Source organism: Bos grunniens, chromosome 14 (assembly GCF_055505025.1).
Source record: "Bos grunniens cultivar Pamir isolate PY7600 chromosome 14, Bosgru_T2T1.0, whole genome shotgun sequence".
Taxonomy (NCBI): domain Eukaryota; kingdom Metazoa; phylum Chordata; class Mammalia; order Artiodactyla; family Bovidae; genus Bos; species Bos grunniens.
The window spans coordinates 61,744,621-61,768,588 of NC_141178.1; the positions used below are offsets into that span (position 1 = coordinate 61,744,621).

Genomic DNA, 23,968 nt, shown 5'->3' on the forward strand with positions numbered 1-23,968 from the left:
ATTCATTATTATTTTCAGAATTTTGAGTATTCTGGAGTGTTTATTTTGGCAAGACACTTCAACCTGACTTAGATTTAAAGACTAGCTTTCAGCCAGGAGAGTGGGGGAATATTCTTCTCATTCTCTCTTTTGGAAAGATTTGATTTTAAGTTAGAAGACTAGAATTCCAGCTCATGTTCCATCATTTACTCACTGTATGATCTCAAGAGAATACCAACCCAGACCAAAGTTAATAAGTGTTCAATTAAATGTCTACAAAATGTAATATTATGCCCATTAAAAATTTATCCATTTCTTTAAAGTTAAAAAAATACATTAGAAAATAATCCAAATTAATCCTGAGATGTTTGTGACCAATCTTCCCTTTGTCAAAAAGATAAGGCATCCAATTTTGGGTCTTGTTTGGAGCAAAGATAAAATAGAAGCTTGTCATTGACTAACTTCAGTTCAGTTCAGTTCAGTCACTCAGCCGTGTCTGACTCTTTGTGACCCCATGAATTGCAGCACGCAAGGCCTCCCTGTCCATCACCAACTCCCGGAGTTCACTCAAACTCACGTCCATTGAGTCGGTGATGCCATCCAGCCATCTCGTCCTCTGTTGTCCCCTTCTCCTCCTGCCCCAATCCCTCCCAGCATCAGGGTCTTTTCCAATGAGTCAACTATTCACATGAGGTGGCCAAAGTATTGGAATTTCAGCTTCAGCATCAGTCCTTCCAATGAACACCCAGGACTGATCTCCTTTAGGATGGATTGACTAAAGACTGAACTAAATGTTGTTGTGAGAAAAGATTTATGAAATCTGTATCATAAGCCTGTTCTCACAATTCAGCTGCTTCCTGACCTTGGAAAAGTCATTTAACCAATACTGCATGTTAAGCTCCTGAAAAGGAAAGATGGATTATTTATGCCGGGTCATCAAAGCCTAAAAAGGTTTAGCTTCTAGAGATAACAGAAAGAGAACGCACTGAACAGAATTAATCTTTTGAGGGTTTTCTCTGTAAAATGAGAAAACTAGACTCAATAATCTATAAACTAACTCTAAATTAAAGGCTTTATAACTATAATGAATATGACAGTATCATGTGTGCATGTGTGCTAAGTCACCTAAATCATGTCCGAATCTTTGGGACCCCCATGGACTGTAGCCTGCCAGGCTCCTCTGTCCATGGGATTCTCCAGGCAAGAATAATGAAGTGGGTTTGCCATGCCCTCCTCCAGGGGATCTTTCCAACCCAGGAGCTGAACCCAAGTCTCAAGTCTCCTGTGTCTCCGGCAGGTGGGTTCTTCACCACTAGCATCACCTGGGAAGCCCTGATTGTATCATAAGAAACTTATTCATCACAATGCCAAGATTTAGAGGTAATTTTAGTTATGATCTTGGAGTACAGTGAGGTATCAGCATGTTTCTTATCAGGAAAGTGCAACCATGTACTGGAACCACCAGTGTGCTGGGAGCAGGGGCAATGGGACCACTCACAGGCTAGGCTCCTATTCTACCTGCTGGATGCATTTTGATACCCAGCCCCTGGCAGGTGGTGGAGCTGCAGGACTCGGCCCTGGATGACCATGAGGAAATGGTTTGCCTGCCTGTTCAGAATGCCTATCCTAGACTGTTAGTGAGAAGTTAATCTTATATCATGTTTAAGACATTACACTGTCGGTATTCTCTGTTATGACAGCTTAGCCTAATATAATGATTAGAGAAATGAATATTGTAATAATTACTTGTTTTAAGCATTGATATAAGCATTATTGTCATTCTTTAAAGCTGCTTTTAAATATGATCTAATTATATGGTGGTCTATCTCAGAACTATTCTTTTTCCAGTAGTCATGTATGGATGGACCACAAATAAGGCTGAGTGCTGAAGAATGGATGCTTTCAAACTGTGCTGTTGGAGAAGACTCTTGAGAGTCCCTTGGACTGCAAGAAGATCAAACCAGTCAGTCCTAGCAGAAATCAGCCCTGAAAATTCATTGGAAGGACGGATGTTGAAGGTGAAGCTCCAATCCTCTGGCCACCTGATGCAAAGAGCCAGTTCATTGGAAAAGACTCTGATGCTGTGAAAGATTGAAGGCAGGAGAAAGGGGAGACAGAGGATGAGATGGTCAGTAGGCATCACCTACGCAATGGACATGAATTTGAGCAAACTCTGGGAGATGGTAAAGAACAAGGAAATCTGGCATGCTGCGATCCATGGGTTTGCAAAGAGTAGGACATGACAGTAACTGAACAAAAACAACCATCTCAGGAACCATGAATAGTTATCTCCTCAAAACTCAGTGTCTTACTTATACAAAGAGAAGATGATGAGTTTACACTAGTCCTTCCTTTCTAAGTTATCATGAATCCTTGTCAGCGGCCTACTCCTGCCAGACACCTTGCAGGATGTGGGAAGTGAAGTCACTTCCTGCAGCTCGTACTAATTGAGCCTCCAGATTACCACTGGGTCCCAAGCTATGTGATCAAGCACAAGTCTTAAGAGAATTTCTTAGAACCATTTACAATTTCTGAAGAACTAAAGAAAATGGAAAGTTTTTAAAAAAGTGAATGCTACCATGATGACTGATGGCCCACAGTTCTGCATCATCCCCTTCTGCTAAGGGTGTGTAGGAACTTAAGAATAGTGTAGTTGCCACCCCCTTAATTATTTAAGGTTATATGGCAGTGCAGAAGAGCTACTGCATATGTAACTAAAGCCTCTAATCAGAGCTGAATCAGGTAAGCCATTTAATGGAGACTGGAAAGAGCAGGACGATGCCCTTGGCCTTGAAGACACCAATATGCGGGAGAGAACCCTGTTCTCAAATTCATGTCCACTGAGTCGGTGATGCCATCAAATCAACTCATCCTCTGGATGAGAGGAATGATGGGGAACCCCTAGAAGCCAAGGGTCTCAGCCCCACAGTTTGAACAGGACCCTTGAAGAGAACTCCAAGCCTCCCGTGAGATGATAACAAAGGTCAGAACCATGACTGCATTCTTGTGAGACCCTGGGAGGAGGACCTGAGCTTGGACTCTTGACCAGAACAAACTGGGAGATAATAAGTATGTGCTGTATAATGTGGCTGCATGCACAGTCATACGTTGTACAGTGGAAAACTAACACAGGATTTTTCACTGGAATAGAGTTCTGCTTTAATAAACAGCCAAGAGATGGGAGCAGCTTGAGAAACAGTTGGTGGAGACTGGAAGAGTGTGGGGCGGTGGGGAGGAGAGTGAGAGAGTGAGTCTAGATCACAGGACAGAAGACTTAATCTCACCGTTGGTAGAAACCTGCACAGGGGACAGTTGCCTGCCAGGGAGAGATCAGAAGACAGTCAGGAGAATGTTATTGGAAACCAGAAGACAGAGACCCTTGCTGGTCATGGCAGGAAGCTTGACGTCACTGTTTCCTGCAGGAATGTGGAAAGCAGAAACGGCCAGTAGTCATGTCTACCTGGTTACACCCCTATGCTGCAGGTGCTGCCTTGTTTCTTCATTATTCGATCATAAAATGTGAGAGGAGGGGAGGAAGGGAGGAACTTGGTGACAAACTACCAGATTGAAACAAACAGGATTTGGTGATTCTTTTGGGTGTGCATGTGTGTGTGCACATAAGTTTTCTTCTTCTTCTTTTTTTTTTTTTAATTGGAGGTGAATTGTTTTACCAACTTGTGTTGGGTTTGATGGCTCTGAATATTCTCAGCTTCTCCAGATGCCAAAATATGCTGAAAATTGGGTGGCTTGAAATCCTAGCATGGGGGCAATCCTAGGTATGTGACACAAAAGCTTTTCCTCAAATCTTAGAAGGATCAAAACTCACAGAGGGTCTTCTGAAGGGATTAAGAACTTGACTCAGAGATCGCCTCAGCTAAACTGGAAGGTCTCTGGGAATCTGAAGGTGTTTGTTGTTCCCAGGCCTCTCAGCAGGAGGCTGGGAGAGAGAGACCGGCTCAGAAAGATCTGTGAAGTTACCTTTTGTCCCACACAGTGAAGGAATGCATCTGAAATCCATGAGAGTCCTAGAAACTGGTAAGAAAACTGAGCAGCAACTGGGGCAGAGTGAATGCAGAATCAAAGGAGGCTTTGAGAAGCCCTAAATGCTACTGGCAGGGACAGTCCATGAAACTGCTCAGGGACAGACACTACTACCTTTCATGATGAAGGAAAGACTGACCTTTGTTCAGAGGTCAAGAGCCCAGGGCTGGAGTGGACAGCTACGGAGCCTGGCAGTGCACTCCACGCTAGAAGCAAGGTGCAGTGGTTTTCCTTAGTGTTATTCTTCTTATGAAACATTGTGTGCTCCACTCTCTCATCCCTCAAGTGAACCTCAGGTGAACCACACATAGTTTTAACTGTTCACCTGGTTTCTCCCTATTGTTGTTTAGTTGCTAAGTCATGCCTGACTCTTTCAAAACCCCATGGACTGTAGCCCGCTAGGCTCCTCTGTCCATGGGATTCTCCAGGCAAGAATACTGGAGTGGGTTGCCATGCTGTCTTTCAGGGGATCTTTCCAAGCCAGGGATGAAACCCACGTCTCCTGCATTGGCAGGCAGGATCTTTACCACTGAGTCACCTGGGAAGCTTTATCCCTGTAGTGGCTATAATTTTCCCCTCTGTAATGCTCAATTCAGGAGCATTTCTGTAACCATTGTCTGAAAAAGATCAGAGCTGTCTGCTGTCCCAGGACAAACATTATAGGGGTCACAGTCAGAGGACTAAGGCTCCCACCTGAAGGGCAGCTGAAAACACTTGAGGATGCTCTGTTCACAAGGCTGTTATTTAATCTGCTACCCATCCTCTGCTTAGCACCTCCTCTCAAATCACTCCTTATTAACAAGCAACTAACATGTTCACTTGGAGAAGGCAATGGCACCCCACTCCAGTACTCTTGCCTGGAAAATCCCATGGACAAAGGGGCCTGGTAGGCTGCGGTCCATGGGGTCGCTAAGAGTCGGACACGACTGAAGCGACTTAGCAGCAGCAGCAGCAACATGTTCACTGCAGGTGTGCATGGACTTCTCTCAAATCTAATTAACCATTCTTCCACTACCAAAAAACAACATTTCTGTCACCAGCTCATCCTTGCTACAAAATGTGATGAACCACGAAAGGTCTGAGATTTTGCAAGCTACTGAGCTATGAGATGGTTGGATGGCATCGCTGATTTGATGCACATGAGTTTGAGCAAGCTCCAGGAGTTAGTGATGGACATGGAGCCTTGGTGTGTTGCAGTTGATGGGGTCGCAAAGAGTCGAACACGACTGAGTGACTGAACTGAACTGTTACCCTCTCACAGGTTTACGGATGCCGGCGGAAGATGTTATATTCTTGGGTCAGAGACAGAGGACTTCATATTCACAGCACAGCCAACACCATGAGTATCAGCATTTTGTGACTGAGGTATATGCACACAACAGGCTGTGTCACATGGGGGTCCCTGAGGTTAGGGAACTAAGATATTTTATAAAGGGCAATAGGCTCTTTTACTGACAAACCTAGACAGCTTATTACAAAGCAGAGACATCACTTTGCCAACATAAGTCTGTACAGCCAAAGTTACGGTTTTTCCCGTAGTCATGTATGGATGTGAGAGTTGGACCATAAAGAAGGTTGAGAGTCGAAGAATGATGCTTTTGAACTGTGATGCTGGAGAAGACTTTTGAGAGTTCCTTGGACTGCAAGGAGATCACACCAGTCAATCCTAAAGGAAATCAGTCGTGAATCCTCATTGGAAGGACTGATGCTTAAGCTGAAACTCCAATACTTTGGCCACCTGATGTGAAGAACTGACTCATTGGAAAAGACCCTGATGCTGGGAAAGATTAAAGGCAGGAGGATAAGGGGACAACAGAGGATGAGATGGTCGGATGGCATCACCAACTTGATGGACATGAGTCTAAGCAACGTCCAGGAGATAGTGAAGGATAGGGAAGCCTGGCATGCTGCAGTTCATGGGGTCACAAAGAGTTAGACACAACTTCGAGAATGAACAAAGGCACGCCTCCCCTGGGCCCTGCCCGGAGATATTGTCTCTACCTTCTGAAACTTCCAAAGGGAGGGTAAGAAATTCTCCCCTTGGTTCTGAAGAGAAACACTGTCTGATTTACTAAGTCTGCTTTGTACGTAAACACCCTTGGAGAAACAGTCTGAAACAAAATGCGTGCTCACAAGACAGCATGCAGAGATGCAACATGTCCAAAGAGAAACATCTCCTACTGCACAGCTCCTGCCCTCCTTCCCTGGAGGGTCCATTTCTGATACTCTTCAGAGGAAGTATGACAAGGGCAGGTGTGTCTCCTCCATGTGTCACTGGGTCCCACTAATGCCTGACACAACGGTTACTTGTCATTTGAAGGTCATGTCTTCCTCACCTTCATTAGTATGAAACGATTCCTTCCCTGCTACTTGTCCAGCCACACACAGTTCCTGTTACCCTGGAAACCATCCTACTTTGATCCCTGTAGATGCAAAGCCAGCACACGTGCCACAGGCTGCCTGACTTTCTCCTCTCCTCTCAGACGACCGCCTACCTGCTCCACTCCACGAGGACCTTGTTTCTCATACTTGACATCCGACCTCATGCTTTATGTTTATATTTTATCCCCTTTTTCACTGACGACTCTTCCCTCCCAGCTCTGGGCTCTAAATCCTCCCGGCCTCTCTGATTCAGGTGGACCTAGGCTCCTCCCACCTGGGGCCTTGGCTCAGAGAGAAGCTGCCACCCAGCTCCTTGGGGGCCTGCGAGTGAACAAACAGCATCACCTCAGTTTGCCATAAACCATGACTTCTTGAGTATGACACCCTTCATATTTTTAGCTTTGGGTTTGTATATAGTTTACTGCTTTTATAATATTAGGCCCTGAGTTATTCATATTTTTCTCTTTTACTTATTATTTCATGATAGAGCACACAGAATACATTTTTCTTAAGCTAATAAAAGATAATAAAATATAGGACATGATATTTATCATTTTATAACATATTCCTCCATTTCCCAAGCCTACACCTATCTTTTGCAGCTAGTATGTAACTATACATATAAACGTAATTTAAAAGACAGTTTTGTGTTTTGAGCTGTTTTGTTCCTCAGTTAAGGGTATGGCCTATCCTGTGAAAATTAATGACTGGTGAAAAAAACTGCAGTGTAACTAAACAGTGCAGTATATCTTTTTGACGTGAACTTGTTTTTAAAGTATTTTTAAAAATTAATTTATTTATTTGGTTGTGCTAGCTCTTTGTCGCTGTGTGGGCGTTTCTCTAGTTCAGCGAACAAGGGCTCCTCTCTGCTTGAGGTACGCGGGCTTCTCGTTGCAGGGGCTTCTCTTCTCAGGAGCCTGGCTCTAGCGTGCAGGTGCAGTAGTTGTGGTGCATGGGCTTAGCTGCTCCACAGCACGTGGAACCTTCCCAAACCAGGGATGAAATCCGTGTCTCCTGCACTGGCAGGCAGATTCTTATCCACTGTGCCACCAAGGAAGTCCTTTCAAGTATTTCTTAATGACAGATCATTTGACAGATCAAGCTCATCATCTGGGTTATATTTTAAGGCTTTGAACAGCAGAGAGGAGAGCTGGCTCATTGCCGACATCATCAAAACTGCAGTAAGGGACTTCGGGCAGGTTCTGCAGTGCACGCACTACGGAGTTTTGAGTCAATCCATTAACCCCAAATGGGATGAATGGTTCTCTTACGTGAACATTCTTGCTGTGCTTTTCTGTTATGCTTAATCACTTATATCTTCTTTCACATATCAGAGGAAAAGGAGTATACAATTTGGTCAATTAAATCACACTTAAAGAAGTGATAAAGGAAGTGAAATATAGCCACTGTCCTATCCACATGTGTTTAAAAGCATAAACTTTTTCACCAATAGGACTTTACTTACCTTTTGCTAATTTGCCCGTTTAACATGTACTTCCCCCCTTGAGTAGGGAGGGATAGGGAGGCCTGGCATGCTACAATCCATGGGGTCATAAAGAGTTGGACACCACTTAGAGACTGAACAGCAACAGCAACATCAAATTAATAACGAGTGGCTCTGAATCTCAGAGCCAGAAGGTTTACTTATGAAACCTCTGCCACTATCTTTTCACCATGGTTTATAAGCAAATAGCTCTTACAAGAGTTAATTTATATAGAAATATTACTTTTTACAAAATTTTAAGTTCCAGCATATTTTATTGCCAAATATTATAAAATAAACTAAACACCACCACTCATTATCACCAGATCATGTGACTCTATGATTTGCTGTCATCGTTTATAAACTGAATATATGAAAAATATATGAAGAATGAAAAAAAAAATTGCCCTTCAGTTGAAAAAACCCTCAGCTTTGAAATCCAAAATAAAGACCAATTGTCAGTCCCATTAATAGAATATTTTGTTTAAAAAGGATGCAGACACACGTGCAAATATCTTTGATACAGCAGACATAGATGAATGAAACAAATATGCATCATCTTATTAGATTACAAATTTCGAGCTAGTTGGTTTTAAGTGATGGGATGAAGACTAGACAACCAAAAGATCAGAGCAGATGGTGAGGAAACGTAAGCCCTTAATTTTGAGGCTGCCCGATTGCTAGGAAGCAGGGATTGGGGCTGGATCAGTTCAAATGCCGCAACGATCACTATTCCTACCAAGATTCAGCTATTTTTCTTGAGTAAACGCTCACTGAGTTCAGCATACTCTTGGTGAATTTCCATAGATCTGAAAATTTTAATTCAGACCATTTTGCCAGTTCTTTGTTACTTTTATGGAGAAACAAGTGTTTGGAGGTCCTAACTCCTCTCTTTTCCCTAATGTTACTTCAAAACTCAATTTTTAATGTGTCCTTTAATTTCTCAGCACTCTCAACACAACTGGAGACTACTAGTCACTTTTCCCTCTGTTGTTTCCAGAATTCTATGTATTCGTCTAAAATAATGTTTCCAAATTTTTATAGCTAGTCAAAAATGAATAACAGTTTATAAGATAAACTTATTGAGGTAATAATTTATTGTAAATGAGTATGTGCTGTGTATGTGCTGTGCTAAGTTGCTTCACTTAGTCGCTAAGTCGTGACTCACTCTTTCAGACCCTATGAACTGTAGCCCGCCAGGCTCCTCTGTCCATGGGGATTCTCCAGGCAAGAATACTGGAGTGGGTTGCCATGCCCTCCTCCAGGAGATCTTTCTAATCCAGGGATCGAACCTGTGTCTCTTATCTCTCCTGCACTGGCAGGTGGGTTCTTTACCACTATTCCCACCTACAGAATATAGTTTTTATGTATTTAGACTACTATAATTTAATAACTCTATTTTGCACAGTGCCTGATATAAAGGGAGTTCAGTATTAATATTTTCATGATGAATTAATTCTCAATAACCCTTCTCCTTAGGAATTATAGAAAATATTAATTGCAAAGTGCCACTTTATGGGAGTAATGCGATGTATTTCAGGATGGAGGAGTTTTGGTTAATAAAGATTAAACATTAGAAATGCAACAAGTCATGACTCAGAAGGCTATGTGCACAAAGCGCTGCATGTAGGTCTGCTTGTCTACATGACCTGCAACTGAGTGAACTAGCACAACACAGTTTCACACCCAACTGAATATCCCTGTGTAATCTATCAGCAGGACCCCCATTATCACCTTTATCACTGTTATCTCATGCACCGTGTATCCCTGTGTAGTCTAGCAGCAAGACTCCCATTATCACTGTTATCACTGTTATCACCATTATCACATGCACTGTGTATCCCTGTGTAGTCTCACAGCAGGACTCCCATTATCAATGTTATCACTGTTATCACCATTATCTCATGCACTGAGTATCCCTGTGTAGTCTAGCAGCAGGGCCCCCATTATCACTGTTATCACCATTATCACATGCACTGTGTATCCCTGTGTAGTCTCACAGCAGGACCCCCATTATCACTGTTATCACCATTATCTCATGCACTGAGTATCCTTGTGTAGTCTAGCAGCAAGACACCCATTATCACTGTTATCACTGTTATCTCATGCACTGAGTATCCCTGTGTAGTCTCACAGCAGGACTCCCATTATCAATGTTATCATCATTATCACACGCACTGTGTATCCCTGTGTAGTCTAGCAGCAAGATTCCCATTCTTATCACCATGATCTCACGCACTGAGTATCCCTATGTAATCTAGCAGCAGGACCCCCATAATCACATGCTTTTCAGGAAAAGTCATCATTTGCAGCTGAATCTCACTCTGCACTTCACAAATGAACCTGATCTGAATTGCGCTAATGGCTATGCTCCAGACACAAAGAGGAAATGAGAAAGTTGTTCTGAACAAAAGTGAACTGGAAGAAACTGTACTGACTCTACTAATTTCAAGTCTAGACAATAATTAAGATGGAGCCAAACTCCAATGGCCTTGATATAATATTATTTCTTATCTGGCTCCCAAACATTTTAAAAACAAAAATGGCTTTAGCTTTATTGAGGTATAATGACATGAAGAAAGTACACATATTTAAAGGGTAAAATTTTATAAGTTGTGACATACATGTGAATCCACAAAACCATAACTACAGTCAACATAATGAACTTATCACCTCCCAAAGCCCCCTTCTGTCCCTTTATAAGCCCTCCCTGACCTGGGAGACCAGTCTATCCTAAAGGAAATCAGTCTTGAATATTCACTGGAAGGACTGATGCTGAAGCTGAAACTCCAATACTTTGGCCACCTGATGTGAAGAGCCAACTCATTGGAAAAGACCCTGATGCTAGGAAAGATTGAGGGCAGAGGACAAGGGGATGACAGAGGATGAGATGGTTGGATGGCATCAGTGACTCGATGGATGTGAGTTTGAGTAAACTCCAGGAGTTGGTGATGCACAGGGAGGCCTGGCGTGCTGCAGGCCATGGGGTCACAAAGAGTTGGACACGACTGAGCGACTGAACTGAACTGAACTGGCCTGGGAAGTGTTAGTGGAGAGTAATACACAGTGTGAAAACACAATGAGATAAGTCAATTGCTCAAATGTAAAAATAATAACATAAAGTTATTAGAAATCAGCAATGGATTGCTTTTCTCCTTTTATTAATCTTGAATGGATAAACTCTAAGTACAACATAAATCCTATAAGCCACTAACAAAGCGTGCTGATTTAGGTGACATAAAATACAACGGTTAAATTCCCTTCATGTATTGAGTACACAGTGCTTACAAATAAATAAGAAAACAACAAGAAGAAAAGAGGAACATGTTCGAAAGGGTAGAGAAAGGCGAGCGAAAGGATACGCCAGTGTCATTTCAAGTTGCTCAACCTCATGCACAATATGAGAAATGCATCCTGAAAATGGCCAGTGCACACGTTTCTCCAGGTATCCAAGTGGACAGAGATGATTCCGGTCCACAAAAAGCAAAATAGAATGTAGGAAGAACAAGGACAGACCCAATACACATCTGTTTTCAAAATAGAAATGGAATGTCCTTGTGCAGGAACTGAAGAGGGGAAGAAAGTGAGAGAAGTCACAGGGGAAGGAATCCAGGCTGGGGTGGGGGAAGGCAGGAGCTTATGCAGGAGGCCGGGGAGGAAACCCTCCCCGTGGGAAGGAGGCTGGGCTGTTACTCTTGCTCCCAGATGTAGGCACTCGGGCATCTTCTTGTGCATATCATATGTCTGTTTCATCCTTTATTACACCCTTTATTAAAAGTAGAAGTTTATCTAGTCCCTCTTCCTTACTTGCCACTGGTACCTCATATGCTTTCCTGGAGAATCTTCCAGACCAGCACCAGGAGAGCCAGCTCACCCTATGATGGTTGCTCATTACCCCACGGGTGGGACGTTCAGGTTGTGGATCTGGTTTTCTTCATCGTGCTCCAGGGTTAGCGTGGTTCTCTAACCTCAAGTCTTATAGAAACTCCTAGCCATCAAATCTCTTCACAAGTTTGTCATCTCCAGTCTTTCTGCAGAATTTTTCTTTTTGGAGCCTCTCATTCTAAACTTCAACTCTTACATCATTTTTCATATTTTCAGCCCTTTCTGTATAGGCTGTATTCTGATGGTACTCTCAGATACACTACTTCCAATTACATGTTTTATCTTTATTTTTATCTGTTCTATTATTCAGTTGGCTAATTGATTATAAGCTTAAACATATTCATGCTTTATTCATTTTTGAACTTCTGTTGAGTTATTTTGCAAATCCACAATTTTTTATACCACTTCTTGTTCTTGCCTTACATTTTGTACCACCTTATTAAAAAAAATAATTTAAAATAGTCGTGGATTGTTCTTTAATCTTCACAGTGTGTTTTCCCTTATGATGGTTTATTTGCTCAAATGGCTTATCCTTCTGATAAAAATATTCTTCTCTGAGATGATCTTACTGAGAGTCTGCTGTGCTCTGGAGCATGGGGGTATCTCTGGAGACTCGGTCCACAGCGCTGGCCTCTGCTGGGTGCAGTGACTTTCTCCAGTTCCAACCCCTTTGCATTTTTTAATTTTAATTTCTCTGGTTGGGGTACTAGTACCACAGTGGCTGCACAAAGTCAAAACCAAACCCCACAGGAGGCAGAAGACTTCTGTTCTAATGTATTTCAGCTGATGTGTATCATGGCTATGAGGGGACTTGAATACTGTAACATTATGTCTGATGTTATTTAATAAAAAGCATATATATAAACATATATACTTATATCAAATCTGAGCATCAGAGAATGCTCCCTGAAAATTAAGTTTGAAGAAATTTGAGATGAAAGCAACTAGTCCAAGGTAAGAGTTTGAGTGCTAAATCTTCATGAGAAGTTAGATTACATATAATTTTCAATTTTTGTTCCTTGAAGTGGCTCAGATTTTAGGCAGAAGATGAACCCTGATCTCCTAATGCAGGGCTATTATACTATGTGGGTGAGTTCTTCCTATTAAGCATAGATATGAAGGTTGAACTATAAAGTAATCCTATATCCCAAAAGACTTCATTTACAAGGTGGGAAGTAGTGACAGAAAAGTCTATTAGCTGTAGCTTTCAGTTGTTAAAGTGTCTAGAATTCATTGTGATTTCAAATTGTGAGATGCTAAGAGATTTGAAATAAAATTTCATAATATTGAAAGGTTAGCAGATAAACAGCCGTGGATGCTTATCTGTGTTTATTAAATGTGGGTAGAATATTAAAGTTTTTGATTTCTTCTATATTCAAGGTTTTCCAGATTTTTACTGACTTCACTCAGCATTATTCAAAACCTAGATAAAAGCTGGGGTGGTGAGGAACGAGACAGGTCCCTGAAGGGAATGTGCAGGGAGTGTTTCACATGGTTGTCATCATGGTGAATAAAGCATAGCTGTGGACTAGTCAGGGTTAGGAAACATTCCTAGTGAGGAAATTATACTAATTATTGATATACTTCAAATGCTGAGGGTTGAAGGGACAAGAGAGGTGATAACATAAATATTAGAGTCACTTTTAAAGAAACACTTCATTTGTATTTTTGGCAAGAATTCCCCAAAAGAGCAGGTCTACATTTTTACACTTCTGACTATAAAACAACCCTATCTCGTCCTGGGCATTGCAAACTTCCCTCACAGCTGAGGCTTCCAGTTGAACACTTTATCCTTAATGCCTGGCTTTTCCCTCCTGTTCAGTCCCGTGAAGCTGTAAACTGTTTTCCCAGATGTGACCTGTGCACTCCAGCCTCAGAATCACCTGCAGTGGATGGAGCGATGCACCATGAGTCAGGTGCTCTGGGCTGAGCCTGGTCTCTGCCCGTGAACAACCCCCATGTGCCCCTACTTGCTGTGGTTCTGAGAGGCACAGACACCCCTCCAACCCTGTACCTGCCAAGAGCATCACATGGCTCAGAGGCAGGGGGCCCGAAGGAGGGGAACTGGTTCCCCTGGCCTCACCCCAAGCAAGACAGGTCAGGGCTGTAGGCACAGCAGGCTCTGCAAAGCTGCTCACCACCTCACTCAGCCACATGGGCTTTGTGGGTGGCCCAGGCAAGGGGTACCCTGAACACTACAACCTACCCCAGAACATAAGTCTCTGTTGCAAGGAACACACACATCTGACACGCTGATGCAAGCAATAGCATATATTGAGAAATTTTCTTCTCGTTTAACTTTCTAAACACATATGAGATGGCTGCCCTTATACAGATGCTACTGATATGGGACCCCAGGCTTAGACGAAAAGGAACTGGTTTTGCCATACTGAAAGTTATTTTAAAGTTTTACCGTGGAAGCTAACTAGTGGCGGGTATGCCATTTAGGAATCCATATTGTCGATGTTTAGATTGTGGTCAGTGGCTGTGGACTGAGGTTGCTGTGGGGAGTCAGTGTCAGTGTCCTGCCACCGAGCCCCCTCCTCGTCCACACACTGGACGAGGACAGCTCAGCGAGTCCAGGCGGTGAGCCTTCACTTCCTTTTCTTATTCTATTAATAGCTAATGCTTATATTATGATTGTGAAAGCAATAGAAGTTAAGTTTACCGTAATAAAATTATTACCATTTCCTTCTCCAATGCATGAAAGTGAAAAGTGAAAGTGAAGTCACTCAGTCGTGTCCGACTCTTTGCGACCCCATGGACTGCAGCCTACCAGGCTCCTCCGTCCATCCATGGGATTTCCCAGGCAAGAGTACTGGAGCGGGTTGCCATTGCCTTCTCCGAATTAATTAATAATTGGTACGAATTATTTCCATGTAAAACTAAAGGCAATCAAAATTATCATTTGTAACAGACAAAATGAAAGAAATACACAATTTGGCTTTGCACGTGTTTCTCTATCTTACCTGCTGGTTTACAGGAAAGTTTCTGTTGATTTTTTTAATCTGCAAAAATAAAGAAAAGTGAGGTCAGCAAAGATAATGTAATAAAAGAACCCCAGGTTTATGGGACTCTCTTCTTAGTGAGTAAACTATATTGTTGACATACTAAAATCATTGCATATCAAGCACCAATTAGGAATTTTTTTTTTAATTCTGACGGTCAAAAGTGTCCCAAATTTCATATACAAACATTTCAGAAATATTTCAACTTAATCATATTCTCTTGATGAGAAATGAAAAGCCTCTGATCCCACACAATCTACCGAGAATGTACAGCATAACTTTTGGTAACTTCTTTCATTATTCACTTTCACTTCATATTATATTTGTTTTAACAGATAAGAGAACAGAGGGGATGGAATATTCAGACACTATAGGATACTATATATTATCAAGATAGTTTCAGTCAGGATTACCAATAAAATAAACATTTAAGACCATTTATTGAGTGAACTGGAGAAGGAAAAGGCAGCCCACTCCAGTATTCTTGCCTGGAGAATCCCAGGGTCAGAGAAGCCTGGTGGGCGGGCTGCAGTCCATGGGGTCGCAAGAGTCGGACACGACTTAGTGACTACACTGCCACCACCACCGTTGAGTGAAACATCATAAAAATTTAAAATAAATCTGCTGAGTTTCCTCTGTATCAAGTCATGTAAACAAACTTTAAAGACCAAATGAAAAACGATTATCAGATTTAGACAAATGACCTTATAACACATGAAATCTTTGTTCAACAGAACTTTTACTAATTAAAACCTTCTTTTTCACTGGTTTTCTAGAGAAACTTAAATGATGCTGTCTGTATGCTATAATCTGACATCAGACTAAACACAGACTGTTTTCACTTAGAAAATGTTCTGTTGAATTGCTTTGTTTTTCCTTGTTTTAGTGTTAGTTTACCTTTGTCTTACTGATAAACATGAATTAAGAGGAGATATAAAGAGGCACAAACTTGCAGAAGTGAAATGGCCCGTGGATGAGAACAGACTCACTGGTGGAGACATGTCATTTAAAATATGAAAAAAAAAAGCTGACAATTTGAGAATGTTTGTGTGATTCCTCAGGGTCATGTATAAGAAGCATATCTTTCTTGTTCTGCTCAGTCGTGCCCTACTCTTTGCGACCCCATGGACTATAGCCGCTAGGCTCCTCTGTCCACGGGATTCTCCAGGCAAAGAATACTGGAGTGGGTTGCCATGTCCTCCTCCAGGGGATCTTCCCAAACCAGGGATTGAATCCAGATCTCTTGCATTGGATTCTTTACCGTCTGAGCCACCAGGGAAGCCCAAGAAAACTGGAGTGGGTAGCCTATCCCTTCTCCAGGGGATCTTCCCAACCTAGGAATCAAACTGGGGGTCTCCTGCATTGCAGGCGGATTCTTTACCAGCTGAGCTACCAGGGAAGCAGGTTGCTCTAATTGTTTCAAAGTATTTTCTGCTCTGATGAGGAGTCAACCAAGGAAAGTCTCTAGAAGTAAAGATGCTTTCAACCAAAGTCAGGATGGTTTGAAGATGGAGACAGAAGAGCAGGTCCCTAAATGCGTTTTACCAATCAATCAAAAACCCACATTGAACACTTCCTGGAACAATACTTGTTACCAGTTTTTTTTTAAATAAAATTCCACCAATATATTTTTTAATTTTTTAATTGGAGGATAATTGCACTACAATGTGTTGGTTTCTACTGTATAGCATTGTGAATCCACCATCTGTATACATATACGACCTCCCTGCCCCACCCCCTATCCCAGCCCTCCAGGTCATCACTGAGCCCTGAGTTGAGCTCCCTATGCTGTAAAGCAGCTTCCCACTAGCTCCCTATTTTACATGTCCACTAACATTTTATGTCGACCGTTGTCTCTGAGTGCATACTATACAGTATTGTATTTTAAGTTCCTCCAACATGTAATTTTAGCTCTATGAATGACATAAAATGTATGATTGAAGTTAAATCAATGATACTTCTTTGCATAGTATTTACTTAAAACAACATTCAACAAATATTGTTTTTCAAAATCAAGTCTATGCCATCAAATGTACTTAAAATAGGGTCCTCCAGATTTATTTAAAGGAGGTGTACTTACACTCTCCTTCTAAAAATGACTTAGTAACTTCAAGGTATTTGAATATGAAATGCATATAAATCAGTAGTCATCCTAAATTTTAAACTAGACAAATAAATACATTTTAAACAAAATACATTTCATTAAAAAATAAAATTCATAATAATTAGCCTAATATGAAATCATGGGCTTCCCTGGTGGCTCAGTGGTGAAGAATCTGCCTGCCAATGCAGAAGACGGGGGTTCTACTCCCTAGGTCAGGAAGATCCCCTGGAGGAGGAAATGGCAACCCACTCCAGTATTCTTGCCTGGGAAATCCCATGGACAGAGGAGTCTGGCAGGCCACAGTCCATGGAGTCACAGAGTCAGACACAACTGAGCCACTAAATGACAAATATGAAATCTACAGATCCATTTCTGAATGTCAAATTTCTTCTAAATTAAAATATTATACTGTGGTATTATTCTAGGGTGACTGTTTTTAGGCCTTTAAGGGCCTGTGGAGAATAAACGGTTGAATGCAACCAGAGGTATTTAATGTCAGGGGCTATTTCAATGCATTACAGAGTTACAATCATTGAGACAGGGTTTTACACTGCAAAAGTAAATGTGACAATGAATTTTGATAGAAAATTAAAACTGAATATAAAATGCATATTACTGAGTTAACAATAAAGATTGTATTAAATATGAATGGAGAACAACACTTTAAAAAGTGGTTAATTACTTGAAAAACAACGTCTCACCTGCCAACTCCCAAAACAGCCCATATTTAGCCTATAGATTTAGGGCGGCTTGGGGTGGCCTGAGGCACGCCAACCTTCCTATTGCTAGCAATGGAAGCAGAAAGATAAACCTAGCAGCAGCACTTTTTGTGAAGACTTCTGAGAGGCCCCTGTACAAGTGTGGCTGAGATTCTGGATGTGAGTGGCTCAGAGGCAGGAGCGGACCCTCTGCAGTCACTAGCAGGCTCAGGGGGGTGTCCACTAATCGCTTAGATGGGACCAGGTGGACCGAAGGAGAAGCAGAGCTTCTGCTTTCTCCTGAGATAACTTGGGCAGCACTTGTGATGGGTAGGGCTTCAAATGCAACGCAGGTCTCTACCTCAATATGTGTGCTGAAGTCTGGATCTGAAAACCTATGAACACAGACAAGGGTTTTGTAAATTTGTGCTGAGGGAGAAGCTGGGAGAAGTCATTATCCCTGCATAGACCTGCCCCCCGGCCTGGTTGTGGGGGGTGCATTTTTGGGGCAGAAGGAATAGAAACAAAGAGAACCTCATGGAAACTCCAAGCCAGCCTGAACTGGGCTGCATTAGGACACAGTCATAGTTTACAAGACCAAAGAATGTTCATATTCTTAGATTCTTCTCCTAGACGCCTATGGTGGTTTGGTGGTTTCATTGCTTAGTCATATCCAACTCTTGAGACCCCATGGACTATAGCCCAGGGATTCTCCAGCAAGAATACTGGAGTGGACTGCCATTTCCTTCTCCAGGGGATCTTCCCGACCCAAGGATTGAACCTGAGTGTCCTGCTTTGGCAGGTGGATTCTTTCACTGCTGAGCCACCAGGGAAGACCCCTAGACCCCTATATTAAGGTATAATTAGTGAATTAGCAACATTTTCACTGACTAATATGCCAGAAATTCATAGGGCACTATTACATTAATGATGCATTTTAAATGATGTGCATTTCAAATAATACTCTATTCATTAATTTTAATTAAATGAATAGCAAAGTATCTATTAGTCCATTATATATAGGTGATTTCAGAATATAATTACTATCATAGGAAAATGCTCAGGATTATATGTTAACTGAACAAAGGTTAATACCATCTACACAAGAAGATGGTCATTTTCTTTTATGTACAGTGTCCTGGCCATGGGCTGGGTTGCAGGCACTGGGCACCTGGGTTTCAGGCGTGTGGGGGTGTTTGATTGGCCCCCATTGGTCACAGGTGAAGAGGGTAGGTTCTATCATTGTGGAGTCATTCGTCAGGCTTCCTATGGAGGGGACACGCAGTGTTTATAGTTAGAGCCTGGACCCTCAGGATGCCTGCGGTCACCTCTGCTCCCTCAAGCTTGGCTTCTGAGAGACATTTGTCAAGCAATAGCAAACTGAAAGTGATTGCTGTATGATTTCTGCTGGCCCTTCGTCTGCACTGAGCTCACTGTGTGCCTCCTCTTCCACATGACGCCTGGTGCTGAGAGTGGGAACATCTCCCCCCGCCCCCCAGGACTGATCAGAGCCCTCAGTGAATGTCTGGAAGCAGGCGGTCCCCTGCGAGAGTCACAGGTGAAGGGAGGGGCCTGGTGCAGGGAACAAGCAGCGGCTGGTGAGTGGTCCATGTGTCTGAGCGCTCAGGCTTCTCTTAACACGCTGTCCATGGTTCACCAGGTGTGACCTCCCCCTTCAGGGCCTGAGTGCTCACTGGGTGTCCAGTGGTTCATCTAGTGAGCAGGTTCTCTGCCGGCCGGTGTCCTCTGCCCTTGACATGCACTGGACAGCGTGTGTCCCCACACCCCTGTGGGGTCTCCAACAGCTCTGGGCCCAGGAGGGTCAGTTCCTGAAGCCAGCCTCAGCAGGGCGGGAGAAGGGTCGGTGGGTCGGGGCAAGGCCCTGGGCACTCCCTGGGGGCTTTGAGGCCCCTGGAACGTGGGAGACTGGGGAGCTTGGGCTGCAAGAAAAGAGAAAGACTGAGGCCCAAAGGGAAGGAACTAAGGCCCAGCAGGCAGAGTCTGGCTGGCTAGGGGGCAGCTCCTTGGAAACTTCCCAGGAAAACTGCCCATTTGCTTACGACTGCAATTGTCAGTTAACATCAAATCAAAGCAAAGGGTCTGGATTGTGCAACAAAATTACCAGCTAATTTTTTCCAACGTAAAAATTCCTTGAAACTTCCCTGGTGTTTCAGTGGTTGGACTTTTCCTTCTAATGCAGGGGTTGTGGGTTCAATCCCTGGTGGGGGAGCTAAGATCCCACATGCCTTTTGGCCAAAAAAAAACAGAACATAAAACAGAAGCAATATCGTAACAAATTCAATGAAGACTTAACAAATGGTTCACATCAAAAAAATCTTTAAATTAAAAAAAATTCTTTAAAAGCTTTTTTTGGTGAGCAGCTTTCTACCAGATAAAGTAGGTTAGTTATTTTATTGAAATCCCTCCAACACAACTTGCCAAAATAAACTCTAATCATGTAAAAGGAACAGTATGATTAAGAAAATACACTCGTAGTATAATGCTAGATTTCCCCTTGCTCTTATCCTGACTTGACTTACTGTCCCTGCCCTGTCTGATCCCACTCTCCATGGCCCACATCGAGTTGATGCCTGCACGACTGAAGTTCGTATTTGATGTGTGAGGAGAAACAGTGGTGAAAACAAGACACTGCGCAAAAGTGCATCCAAGGACTCAGGAATGCCAGCTGCTACAGAAGGAAGAAAACGTCTCCCTCGGTGACACCACGCCTGTCAGAATCTCACTCAGCAACCTCTGATCACAGCTTCAGGCCTTTCTGGTAAATCTCTTTTCTGTTAGGCTTTATTTTGTTATGACTTTCAATTCACCTACGAGCTTTGTTGAGTCTTTCTAAGGCGGCAGACACAATAGAAGTTTTTCCTTCAGTTCTTCACAACCAACAGTATTATGGAAAAAAATTCTCTTTTCAGCTTGCAAGTGTTTGCCATCTAAAATAGCAGAACTCTATGGATTAAACATGACTCCCAAATGACCCTTTTTTCTTGGCTCCTGCAGGTAAATGGGGAAAATGTAGGAAGGTGGCTGAAATACAGCCTGCAGGAACTCAAATGACTGATGAGATGTGTGTGTGTGTGCGTGCATGTATGTGTATATGTGTGAATCCTGAAGGACTGTGATCATTCCACAAAAATCACAGGGCGGCTGGTTGTTCATGCATTTTTTTAGAATTAATATGTTTTAAATATTAAACAATGTAGTAGATACTGTCAGTTATCTGACTCAAAAGCCATTTACAGTTTTCTCTTCTTGGTCATCCCACCATAAACAGTAGAAAAGGTAGAGACTAGCCACCCATCCCCAGAATTGTCATGGGGCTGAGTCAGGAGGAGGAGAAGTGAGCATTATTAGTCTAGTAAAGAGTTTCTGGAAAATTTTATCTTATCTTGATAAAAAAAAAAAAGGAGCGATATAGCTGGCACTATGTATCCTTCTTCCCTTTCTTTCCTGTTCTGAACACTGAAGTGATGTTTGGAACTGTTGCAACCCTTCTGTGATCATGAGGCAGCAAACTCAAGGTAAAAGCCAACACTCTAAGAGTAGTGGGTAATAGTAGCAATAATGTGTGTGGACAGAGGAAGGGTTCTGGGTGGATGGTAGCTTCCAAGAAATGCTGCCATCCATGACTCTCTTCATTTGGGAAAAAAACCCACTATTTACTCCTTTGAGGTCTCTCTAACTTGTTATTGAGAGCATTCTCATTGATAAAAACATTTGGGGAAGAGAGTCTATCCTTTTTCTCATAATCAAATATGATTATGTATTTTGAAAATCTCACATATACAACCATACATCCTCATTTAATATCACTGATTTTCAGTGATCCTTTAAGAATAGAAGCATATTGCATAAGTATTTGTATTTATCTATATGCAAACACCTATGTCAAAGCGTTTGACTGTGTGGATCACAATCAACTATGGAAAATTCTGAAAGAGATGGGAATACCAGACCACCTGATCTGCCTCTTGAGAAATTTGTATGCAGGTCAGGAAGCAACAGTTAGAACTGGACATGGAACAACAGACTGGTTCCAAATAGGAAAAGGAGTTCATCAAGGCTGTATATTGTCACCCTGTTTATTTAACTTATATGCAGAGTACACCATGAGAAACGCTGGACTGGAAGAAACACAAGCTGGAATCAAGATTGCCAGGAGAAATATCAATAACCTCAGATATGCAGATGACACCACCCTTATGGCAGAAAGTGAAGAGGAACTCAAAAGCCTCTTGATGAAAGTGAAAATGGAGAGTGAAAAAGTTGGCTTAAAGCTCAACATTCAGAAAATGAAGATCATGGCATCCAGTCCCACCACTTCATGGGAAATAGATGGGGAAACAGTGGAAACAGTGTCAGACTTTATTTTTCTGGGCTCCAAAATCACTGCAGATGGTGACTTCAGCCATGAAATTAAAAGACGCTTACTCCTTGGAAGGAAAGTTATGATGAACCTAGATAGCATATTCAAAAGTAGAGACATTACTTTGCCAACAAAGGTTCATCTAGTCAAGGCTATGGTTTTTCCTGTGGTCATGTATGGATGTGAGAATTGGACTGTGAAGAAGGCTGAGTGCCGAAGAATTGATGCTTTTGAACTGTGGTGTTGGAGAAGACTCTTGAGAGTCCCTTGGACTGCAAGGAGATCCAACCAGTCCATTCTGAAGGAGATCAGCCCTGGGATTTCTTTGGAAGGACTGATGCTAAAGCTGAAACTCCAGTACTTTGGTCACCTCATGCGAAGAGTTGACTCATTGGAAAAGACCCTGATGCTGGGAGGGATTGGGGGCAGGAGGAGAAGGGGATGACAGAGGATGAGATGGCTGGATGGCATCACTGACTCGATGGACGTGAGTCTCAGTGAACTCCAGGAGTTGGTAATGGACAGGGAGGCCTGGCGTGCTGCGATTCATGGGGTCACAAAGGGTCAGACACAACTGAGCGACTGATCTGATCTGATATGCAAACACACACACATAAGTGATATATTTCAAGTACCACACTCCATTCTGATAAAGGGAACACATGCATAGGACATATGTGGAAGAATTTAGACCAGAAGAGATTCCTTTGTGTTAACAGGTAACCTTAGTAGAAAGTCGCATGAAATTCTCTCTGTTTATCAATCGGGATCTATTTCAGTGCTTGAGCAGTAAAAAGTGATTGGAAAGGTTAGATTCATGAAATGCTGGCTGAGAGAGAGCTCTGCCTTTTATTTGCTTCCCTCTGTCTCTTTTAAAGATGAGGGACTGAGGGGTAGGTCTTCGGTTGCCAGAAATCAGAGCTGCTTAATGGTCTAGTCAGCACTAGACATTTATTTTAGCTCAGCTTGTCCTGTGTGATTCACATTCTGGTATCCACACAGCCATTCTTCAGAAGATGAAGAATCTCAAATGACAACCGGACAAAACAGAGATGTGCAGCGTCACACACAATGAGCGAATCTATATGGCCATTTATCAGCAGTTTTGGATTAAATCATGAAATTTAGAGTGCCGCTGCAGAAAGGAGAAGTGCAACTGTTTCAGCATCATTTCAGGGCCAGAATGGCTGAAGCACTTCTTCATTTAGCCCTCGCAGAGACTGAGGCTAACAGCATTCATTTAAGAAGAGGAGCTTGAAGTCCAGCTCAGAGCTGGTGCAGGGAGACCTAGGCTCCACACCGAGTCCCCTGACACCGCATCCCAGCTTCTCCCCGGCAAAAATATCACTGCATAGGCAATCGGCTTGAATCCCCTTTGCCTGATCACAGGAGAGTGTGTTTGAAGTTATGCGTCCATGGGTCCTTTCATGGTCCCTCCATGGGTCCTCCTTCACACCCGTCCTGTCCTTCTCCCTCCCCTGTATGTGATATTCACAGGCCTCCAGCCATGCCCACTGAGGCTGTGAGAAACACATACCCTCCCTTGCCACCCGAACACAGCCCCCGTCCAGGTGCTTTAGCTCAACAGTTACTGCACAACTTTTATTGTGATATTCTTACAAGTGAATTATTCTGAAAAGATCTGCTGCTGCTGCTAAGTCACTTCAGTCATGTCCGACTCTGAGACCCCACAGACAGCAGCCCACCAGGCTCTGCCATCCCTGGGATTCTCCAGGCAAGAACACTGGAGTGGGTTGCCATTTCCTTCTCCAGTTCATGAAAGTGAAAAGTGAAAGGGAAGTCGCTCAGTCGTGTCTGACTCTTCGCGACCCCATGGACTGCAGCCTACCAGGCTCCTCCACCCATGGGCTTTTCCAGGCAAGAGTACTGGAGTGGGTTGCCATTGCCTTCTAGGGGCTCAAATAATATTGTAGACTGCTTTGCAAGTGGACAAACTAGTAAACATACAGATGTATAGATATATAGGTAGACAAATGCATATATATA

The 23,968-nt window shown here is 42.7% G+C and overlaps 1 protein-coding gene across 1 annotated transcript in view; it reads right to left on the minus strand.

Moving 5' to 3' along the window:
• The window catches only part of SNTG1 (syntrophin gamma 1), a 417,402-nt gene that overhangs the window by 52,305 nt on the left and 341,129 nt on the right, over positions 1-23,968 (minus strand). The window contains exon 13 of the mRNA XM_086335479.1: positions 14,740-14,778. Coding sequence (XP_086191605.1) covers positions 14,740-14,778 — 39 coding nt within the window. The remainder of the gene's footprint in view (positions 1-14,739; positions 14,779-23,968) is intronic.